This window comes from Acartia tonsa, chromosome 5 (genome assembly GCF_053477335.1).
Source record: "Acartia tonsa isolate MP-2025a chromosome 5, ASM5347733v1, whole genome shotgun sequence".
NCBI lineage: Eukaryota > Metazoa > Arthropoda > Copepoda > Calanoida > Acartiidae > Acartia > Acartia tonsa.
This window is the reverse complement of record NC_137264.1, coordinates 3,465,507-3,475,930: the sequence shown is the minus strand read 5'-3', so window position 1 is coordinate 3,475,930 and position 10,424 is coordinate 3,465,507. Positions and strand designations below refer to the sequence as shown.

The window sequence follows — 10,424 nt, the reverse complement described above, 5'->3', positions numbered from 1 at the left end:
AAAGGAGAGGCAAGAAAAAAATGTAAAATAATTATTAATACATATTTTTTTGTCGTGTTCTACTGCTTTAAAAAAAAAAACTTTAATGAAAAAGTAATTAGCTAATTTATTCAAAGTTTGTTAAAACACTTTTTCTGGCCTTAGATGGATTTTAAAGCATTTTTTACACTGCTAAAGCATAGTAAATGGTCTAGGTTTAGAACCGTGAAATTGTGGTGTAATTTTAAGAATACAGTTTTTAGTAACCACCCATCTAGCCTCTTTCTTCATCATTTTCGCTTTTTGAAACAAGTTTTTGCCAAATACTAAGATATTTTCTTTATTTTTACAAATTAGTTATTCTTAAGTTAAGATTAGAATAGAAGTTAAAAGGAAACAAGAAATATTTTTTTTTTAAACTTCTATATAGCTCCACATTAAATCGAATGACCCACTGAAACGTAAATAAAGTAATCATATGCTTCATTTAGTTTTCAAATCCATATTTTTTTGTGTCCAATTATCTATTAACTATCTATTGTATTATGACCTTTTTACTTTATATTCAATTTATTATTAATAAATCATATTAATTTTGAAAGATAATTTATGAAAGAAACTGAAACCTTTTCCATTTCTTCTAAAACCTTATAAATATGACTAGGAAACTATCTAAAAGGGTGTGTATTCCTTTCTGCATAAGTTTATTATTTTCATAAAAGTACCAGGTAGCAAATTTGCTATAATGTTTATTAATAAAGGAAAAGCAATGAGGAAGGGTGACTTTTGTAATAATTTACGATCTAAACAGATGTATCTAATATGCGAAAATGTATACACACCCTTTTAAAATATTGCAACTTTTAGTTTTCCAATAAAATCTTGGAAACTTAACAAGAAAATTAAAATTTCACCAGCGAAAAATTCGGCAAGAAATGCAATTTTAAATATGCTAGTTAAAATCTTTTTTAGCATAGCAACTGTCCTATTTTTCTTATTGTTTTCAACACGTTTTTGTACCATTTAGAAATATCAAACCAAAAAAAGCGTCGCTTTTTAATAGTTAACTCATTAAAAATAAACATTCACAGCTTTTTATAAGAAATAGATATAATTGTAATCAGCAGGGTATTCTCATAAATAAATAGTAGACCTGGGCAGGCAAACAAAGTATTTAAAAAAAAAACTTATTGCTAAATTTACTATTAATTTAAGTGTTAGTCTAAGTAAAAGAAAAAAGTATTTTCAAAAATAAAACTTTTCTACTATTTTTTTGTGTAAAACTTTTTCTATTACTGCTTAACAAATTACCAATCACTCATGTTATTTTCTTCTTATCTTACAGAGAGCAAGCTTCTTTTGGCTATTGTACCATAACAGTGGCATTTTTTTACAGAGTCTCTTTCTCCGTGTAATAACAAAGTCTTGGTTGCTTTGTATAAGGGGTGTCCTTGTTTATTTTCACTGGGTGTTTATGTGTAGGTCTGGTAGGGTTTGTAGTAAGTTTGTTGTGAAGAGTAGGCAGCATAGGAGAGCTAATAACAGTCCTGAAATAATGAATATTTATTTCCATGGCTTTATCTTGATAAATATTATTCTTTGTGTAAAGGTAACAGGATTTCTGTTTATCTGTCTGTCTGATTGTTTACAGGTAAGTTTAGTATATATTGTTTTTTTAAGATATACATACCCTCCCTTAAAAATAGTTATAAACCTTCCCGGGACCTATGAGAAGCTACCCTGTTAAAGAGAACACGATTAGTTCAGCGGTTAGCTAGATCCTTCGGTACAAACAAACAGACAAGCACACAACCTGTTACTTTATTATTAGAATAATTCAAATTTTAAGGGTTTACAACATCCTAAAAAATAACCAAATGAATAATAAGCAGACTATAATCGCTAAAAGCTGTTATAACTTATAATTTAGCTATTAAAATCAATTAACTGTTTTGTAAGATTTAAAGGAAGTAGTTAGAAGAAATAAAGGATAATTTTGAATGTAAAAATTTACATAAACCCATGTCTAATGTTGTAATGGCTCCTTTTTCCCTCACTTTTCACATTGTTAATAATATATTTCATCATTTATTTTTTAACTTAGACTAGTGAATTTCCCTCTAGAGGCCTTAATCATGAGAGGAGGGTTGTTTTTTATGACACATTTCTTTAGAAAGGAAGGGGGGGTATTTCTCCTCGGGATTAAGGGTTTACATCTACGCCATATACTATTAAACCTTTCTTGGGCCTATCATCTCACTATAAAGGAGAAACATATAGGTTCATGGGTTAACAAGATCCTTTGGTACACACAAAAAGACACAAACCAGACAGACAAACATCCTGTTATTTTAGTAAGACTTATTTGCATTTGTGTATGTTTTCCAATGAATGATCAATAGACTGATAAATTAGCACAACATAAAAAGACTTTTGCTCTTCTTTATTGTTCTGTAATAAGCCTGTGTATGTATATTTTTATTGTTGTTTATTGTTACTGGGTCAATATGTAATTTGATTGGTATTTTAGGAGGAAAAATAAAGCATAATTTAAAACTGGTTACACTATGAATCTGGTTCTTTCAAACAAAATGTCTATTGTCCTAATAACCTTCCTCTCCTTTTTTTAAATTGATTGAAAATAAGGAGGGAGTTGTTACCTTTTTCATATGCCTAAACCCCGCAAGGGGCCCTTACCCTACAGGGTCTATACCTTAGGTTCTCTAACTTCTTATTTTAATTTATTTTTAAATAGCCGGGGGTATCATTGTTCAATGAGGTATTTGATTATATCTAATTATCATGTCACCCTGTATTCTGCATTAATAGTTTTATAGTAGTGTAATTAAGACCTGTCTCAATGAAATCTAAATTTCTTCCATTTATAAAAACATGTCAAAATACTATTTTTGTATATTTTCATAAATTCAACTTGCCACCCTGTTTGTGTACAATAATCTTTTTTTTGTGTACATAATAAGCCTACATTTCTGCTCAGTGATGGAGCAAATTATATACTTGTCTGTCTATTTGTACTCATATATATATTTATATAAATATAGACATATATTTTATTGTTGTCCTATATTTGTTTTCTAATCTTCACATAAAATTTAAATCATTTAAAGTTAAAGAATGGAGAAATACAAATGTTTGAAAGATTTCAGATATAACTTGATATTAAAATGGACATGCATATGTTAAATAGAAGCTAAGAAATTTGCAATTCCTATAGCAGATCCCCTGTACGATAAAGTATAATTTCCCGACGTAGTGATTGAATAAAAAAATACTTATTTATCATGGGATTAAAAAGATATATTTGACTTTCCAAATCATATAGTTACTTTGCTGCTAAAAAGTATTGTTGTAACTTTTTTTACTTCGAAAAAGGCGTCCTAACTTTTTTGCTTTTTATTTAGAATAGCTAGCCGGTGCTTTTAGTACGTAGTAGATGTAAAATTTCTCATAGAATTCAGATATGCAATCGGTTTTTTTTTTGTAGACCTCTTATTTTTGAAGTAATTTAAGTTTTTAAAAAAAATAATTAAGTCGGTTTAAGGTACTAAAACAGAACAAAAAAAAGAGAAAAAATAGCCATAATGAACAAAAATAGTAAGATCTTTAATTTGACACCTTAATTTTTTAATTCTGTTAAGTAATTGTTAAAAAAAAAGATCTTTTTTAACCTCGGTGAACAAAAACTTTAAACCTAAATATTTTCTCTCACAGGCATAAAAAATATGTGTTTATATATGACTTTAGAATGAGAAAAATATTACGAATCCATTCTAAGCAAAATTGAAAAAGTTTTATAAAAATATAAGTTTATTTTACGAATCATCATTTTCGGCTTTAAAGGGTTGACTTGAACAAAACCTAAACAAATGTACATACACTGTAACAGATATTTTTTAAACACAAGAAACAATAATGCATTTTTAACTGCATTGTTTTGAAGTTTATAAACAGATTGAAGCATATTTGTTCATAATTTTTTCCTTCTTTACATGTTGTGTAAGTATCACTATTTTTATTGTAGTATCTATTGTATATATTGTATGAACATTAACCTTTTTTTTTTTGTCAATTCTATTGGTTAAGTTTTGAGTTGAAGCTTCTTGATTTATCAATTTTTGAGATTATTGATTGGCTAGTTTAATAGTTACAATTAAGTGTTGCCTGTAAAAATATAATATTTTAGGCCATTTTTATTTTTTAAAGTTTTTACTTTTTTTCAATTTTGCTTAGAATGGATTATTTTTTCTGATTCTAAAGGTATATATGAACCCATATTTTTTATGTCTGTGTGAGAAAATATTTAACTTTAAATTTTTTATTAAACCGAGGTTAAAAAAAAGATTATTTCAATAATTACTCAACAGAACTTAAAAAGTAAGGTGTCAAATTAAAGATCTTACTATTTTTGTTTATACTGGCAATTTTCTTCTTTTATTTTGTTGCGTTTTAGTACCTTAAAACCAACTTAATTATTTTTTTTTTTAATTAAATTACTTCAAAAATAAGAGGTCTACAAAAAAAAACGATTGTATATCTGAATTCTATGGAAAATTTTACATCTACTACGTACTAAAAGCACCGGCTAGCTATTCTAAATAAAAAGCAAAAAAGTTAAGAAGCCTTCTTTAAAAGCATAGATTAACAAAAAAAAGGGCAAAAGTCTTTGTTCAAAATATTTCCTAAAATATGTAACAAAAAAATCATATGCATAAAGAAAGTAAAAGTTGACAAATACTTCTTTTATATAAATAAAATGCTCTGAACTTTACTACAAAAGAATTTTTTTACCCATGATTGACATGAAACAAGAATAAAAACATCCAAGATGTTTTTTTAATTACAAAATTAATGTCTGACAGCTTTGAAAATGTTAAGAAAAAGACAAGTTATTTTATAAATATTTTTAAAAATATAAAAGGCACTATATTCCAATATGCAGATAATTATAAAGTTAATAGATAACCACTAACATATAAATGGCTAGACAGCTAAAATAAAAAAGGTAGCTAGTTATATAGACAGATAGACAGACAATATACTATTTACATCCTAACCACTTATGTATGCCTAGACAGTTACAATAAAGTACTAACAGATACAATTGCTAAATACAATTGGATATTAAAACGATATGAATGCATTGTTTTTTATTTTGTTTTATAGAAACGAAACTCATATCAGACAGCAATCCAAACTAAAATAAAGCAATTATAGAGTGACATCTCTTTAATAAATGATATTGAAAATTAAATATTCTGCTTAAATGTTTATTTAAAAATCAAGCTAATATAATATAGTAAACATTGGTACACCTAAAATCTTATAATTTTTTAAAACTTTTTTCCATTCAAAATATATCCATTGAACAATCAGAAGGAAGAAAAAAACAATCACTAAACAATTGATTTAGACCTGTGAGTTCTAAAGTGGCTTTGTTATAGTTACAAATCAGTAAACTTATAGGCTACTAAATAGCTGTATTTTTTTTCTATTATATTAATTATTAAAACCTATTGGAATCACGTAAAGAATTAATAAAAAAAGGAATATTACAAACAAATCAATAACATTTATGTTAAATGTATATTAAAAACATTAGATAAAAACTGAACAGTAAAAAAATTTAGTAAATTCCAATAAAAAATTTTTTGTTTCAAGAGGTCTTTTTTGAACTTTTTGAAGTCCTGCAATAACTAAAGTGTAAGAACACTAGTTGGCGAGTAGCTGCGAGAAATTAAAGTGTTGCACCACTGAAATGCACAAATAAAAATCTCAAATTGTTGACCAATTTTGTGAATTATGAGTGAAATATTAAAAATGCAAATCTATTTTGTGAACAGATTTTTTTGCACAAAAACATGCTTCAGCTAAACAATTTTCCTTTAAATTGGGGAGACCTTTGAATGCAGTGAAAATGTAAACAAGGACGATAAAGTCCAATCTTTGCTGAGTGATGTACGGAATAATGACTTTATTCTAAAACTAAAACTATAATCACTCTGTAAACTTTCATAATTAGTAGTTTATTAGGCTTTAAATATGTGTTCATAAGGGACATATTGCCTTTCGTTTGACCTATGGCATAAAATGTAAAAGCATGGCTAAAATATTAAAGTTTTTATAAAGACATTTCTCGTATTCATTCGAATCCGGTGGATAGGAACCGGTTCTCATCCATACGAAAAAACTATGTCTAGCATCGTATTATATCCAGCTTTCTACGAATATAGAAATGTAAAATCATAATATTAAAACCAGTTTTTTTAGCCGGTGCTTTCGGCACCACGGGGCTAAAAAAACTAGTTTTAATATCATAATTGTACTTTCTATATCCACAGAAAGCCGTTTATGATACGATGCGAGAAATAACTATTATGAGTTTTGACGTTTTGCTGTTTTTCTGAGGTAATAAGCTATTATAAATTTTATCATTTTGCTAGCTTGAAGAAATACTAAAATTGTGTTTTAATTATGTCCTGTATGCATGTTGTTGTCGTTGCATTTGCGACCAGGGTTCTTAAGGGATAAGACAATGGACGATACATTGATGTTTCTCCCTAATAATGATAAACAAAATTACATCTTACGTGGGATAAAATTTTTAGTTAAAAGATTTGAACATTGGTAGTTTAACCCAACCAATCAATGTTTAATAAGTTTTTAAGCAAACGAATAAGAGAACATGTTACAAAACCTCAGTATTTACAGTCTAATATCCCCCCTCTATGATTTCCTCCCCCTTCAATATACCCTGTCTAACGTTGTGGTTCTGTTTCTATGTAATATACAAGGTATATAAAGACGATATAAACTTAACTGTATCCTGGTATCATCTTAAATTTTTATTTGTATTTTTGAATGCTATGAGTTTGAATTGTTCTAGCTATCTGACCGCTTATCTACGACGATCTATCTATAATACAAAGTAGCTTGATGTCTCTCTGTCCGTCCGTTTGTCCATTAAGATCTCGGCAACCACTGAACCGATCGGATTCTACTCTTCAAGGAATATACTTACTGGCCCTGTGGGTGATTTAGGCTATTTTCTTGAAGGGTGGGTCATTCCCAACCCACCAAAAGTGAAAATATCCCCCACCTTTTTTATTTGTTAAATGTGGTAGTTCTTGCACCAGTGTCACTAAATTTTTTTTAAAATCACCCCTTGGGGCAAAGCCCCTAAAGGCTAGGGGCGAAGCCGCTAGTAGAATAACATAGTAATAATAAAATTAGAACTTAATAAAACACACATTTTTTAACAGGGATTTACCCCTACACTTTTTTGTCCCCTCCAACTTTACCTTATGCAAAAAAGCCATGTAAATTCAGAATATAGAAAAGTATTCTGTAAAATAAACAGTAGATTGTACTCTCAATGAAAAACAAGTTTGTAGTGATTAAAGCTTGTATTACTATACTTCGGATATGTTTCTATACATCAAAATTTTATCTTATAATATTATAGCGATCTAGCATATCATAGTAAGTCTTTAAAAATGTGTTTAACGTACATACCCTAAATAAAAAGTAGCTTCGCTTCTAGCAACGTAGAAGTGTGTAAACAATTGTTTATAGGTATGCAAAAACATTTTTTGGCACGCAATTTCATTAAATAATAATATATAGAATCAATTCAAGTATTAAAATTTTTATATTTTTTGTTACAAGTAGTTTGACTGTCCTTTAGTTAATTCGGATAATCTTTCACTGTTTTGTTTCTAGTATAACACCCACTATAAATTGAAAAGTACCCAAAGTTTGATAAAAAACGACATTTCATATATTAGCTTAAAAACTTATGCAACTTTCATTATATCTTCATTTGGTTTGGCTTCAGTGTCCAAACGTTTCCACTAATAATTTTTGTCTAAAAAAGGCTTCATATGTTTATTTTAATTAGGGTTATACATCAATTTATCGTCCATTGTCTTATCTTTTAAGAAACACTGATCTTGCTACTTTGCATTTGAATACTGTTTATGTTATTATCACGAGTCTGTCATAGCAAACGCATGACAATTTTTAACGGTTTATGTCGAGACTCGAACCAATATCCATCCATAAACGAGTAAATATGATTCATGTGTTACCTTTTGTGGGAATATGAAGGGGTGGTGAATGGCCAGAATATACTTGCAGATATGCTTGTGCAGTTGCCTTACCCAACACTAAAATAAAAAACATTTGTTTATATATTGATTATTAAATATATACTTAGGTTAAAAGCAAATAAATGCTTACATTTAGATAGATAAAATAGATAGAAGGGGTATAGATAGAAAAAAAGATATTGAGATAAATATCTATAATAACAAACATGCAGATATAGTTCGATAATAGAAATGATAATTTAAGTCAGCTTGACTTAAACATCGCATTTAACTAAAATTGTTAAATGCTTCCTACACTATCAAAAAAATAAGAGCAGTTTACACCAGATTATTAATAAATTTAATGACAATTCTGAATGCTTTTAGACAATCGATATTTTAAAATTATGAAATACATCAATATGCAAATAAAATGGATGTAAATAAATCACTTTATATGACATATTAGTTTTCATATTTTTAAAGTTATATCCTTATACTAAAGTAACAGGATGTTTGTTTGTCTGTGTCTGTGTGTCTGTACCGAAGGATCTTGCTAACCGCTGAACCGATCGGGTTCTCCTGAACAGGGTAGATTCTCATGGGTTCTGGGAAGGTTTATAACTATTTTGGGGTAGGGTACAACCACCCTCCCAAGAGAAATGACAAAAAAATCGAAAATTTTTAAAATATATAGGAGATTTCAACGTAACATAAAGAGAATTATCGTAACATAAAGAAGCAACGTAGAGACTTTAACAAATAAAAACATCTAAAGTGCCACTCGAGGCCTTTAGGGGCATAGCGCTAGTCTTTTATAAAAGAAATAATATAGTCGTTATAAAATGTGAAATATGATACACTAAGATGTAACAATTTCAAGATTAAGGAAACTATGTATTTTATAATCATTGTCTTAAGATAGCTGGTGGTCCTGTTAAACTATTATTTATTTGCTGGTAATGTTTTATTCTAACAAGGATGACAACATTCATAAAAGCGAAGCACTGAAACAGTAGGACAAACGGACAGTAACACTTGTATAGTGTCAGAACTGAATAATCATAATATAAATGTATAAGAGTCAAAGCAAAATTGTAAGTAAATTTGTTGAAAAACTGCTTGATTCAGGATAATGTTTATGGACATACTTACATTTTTAGGACTTTATTATAGAGTTGCTTCGCTTATTACATTATACTTTGTTGTCCCAGGAATCAATAAACCAAAAATCAGATCAATCGGATGATTAGATCACATAAAAATTTGTTGTTAAAAAAGTAAAAAAATCAACATGTTTAAAATGGACGTACGGACATTTTAGTGATGATTATAGAGTTGCTACGCTTTCTAAATCGTACCTAACTATTAAAGGAATCACCATGCAAAATTTGAAATCGATAGGACAATTCTAACATGCCTAAATTAACGAAAAAAGCTATCCGTTACGGACGGACGTACGGACGGACCGACCCTAATTATAGAAAAGCTTCGCCTTTAAAAAGTCGGTTATAGTCAAAGTCACCCAAAAGTATATATCTACATTACATACCCTCATTGGTAACAAAAAAAAGCCAATTTATTTATTGTAAAAAATATATTCTGGCTTACTACAGATAATTTCATACTCAAGTCTTTGTAGTTACTATATGTAAAAAACGTTTAAATAATACGAAAAATATTCTTTTTAGGTAATATATTTCTAAAAAGTATTTAATATGGTTTTAATTTCACAAAAAAGTATTTGGGGGCGAATTAAAAATTTTCACCTAATCAGCTAATCCTGTACTCTTGTATTTTATTTTTAACAAGGATGACAACATCCATAAAAGCGAATCACTGAAACGGTAGTACAAACGGACATTAACACTTGTATAGTGTCTAAACTGAATAATCAGAATATATAAGTATTAGATTCGAAGCAAAATTGTAAGTAATTTTTTTGAAAAACTACTTGATACAGGATTATGTTTATGGACATACTTACATTTTTAGGACTTGATTATAGAGTTGCTTAGCTTATCAATATACCAAAAATCAGATCAAACGGATAATTAGATCACATAAAAATTTGTTGTGAAAAAGTAGAAAAATCAACATGTTTAAAATGGACATACGGACATTCTGGTAATGATTATAGAGTTGCTACGCTTTCTAAATCGTACCTAACTACTACAGGAATCATCTTGCAAAGTTTGAAATCGATAGGACAATTCTAACATGCCTAAATTAATGAATAAAAGCTATCTGTCTCGGACTGACGGACGTACGGACGGACCGACCCTAATTATAGAAAAGCTTCGCTTTTAAAATCTATTTATCTACTTATCTATCTCC

The 10,424-nt window shown here is 28.5% G+C and overlaps 1 protein-coding gene across 2 annotated transcripts in view; it reads right to left on the bottom strand.

Moving 5' to 3' along the window:
* Positions 1-279: 279 nt before the first annotated feature.
* The window catches only part of LOC145318549 (striated muscle preferentially expressed protein kinase-like), a 29,521-nt gene continuing 19,376 nt past the window's right edge, over positions 280-10,424 (bottom strand). For both annotated transcript variants that reach the window (XM_080159898.1, XM_080159899.1), the window contains exons 6-7: positions 8,088-8,165; positions 280-1,526 (exon numbers count right to left, since the gene is read on the bottom strand). In XM_080159898.1, the coding sequence (XP_080016024.1) occupies positions 1,441-1,526; positions 8,088-8,165 (164 nt within the window). In that variant the 3' untranslated portion in view covers positions 280-1,440. The remainder of the gene's footprint in view (positions 1,527-8,087; positions 8,166-10,424) is intronic.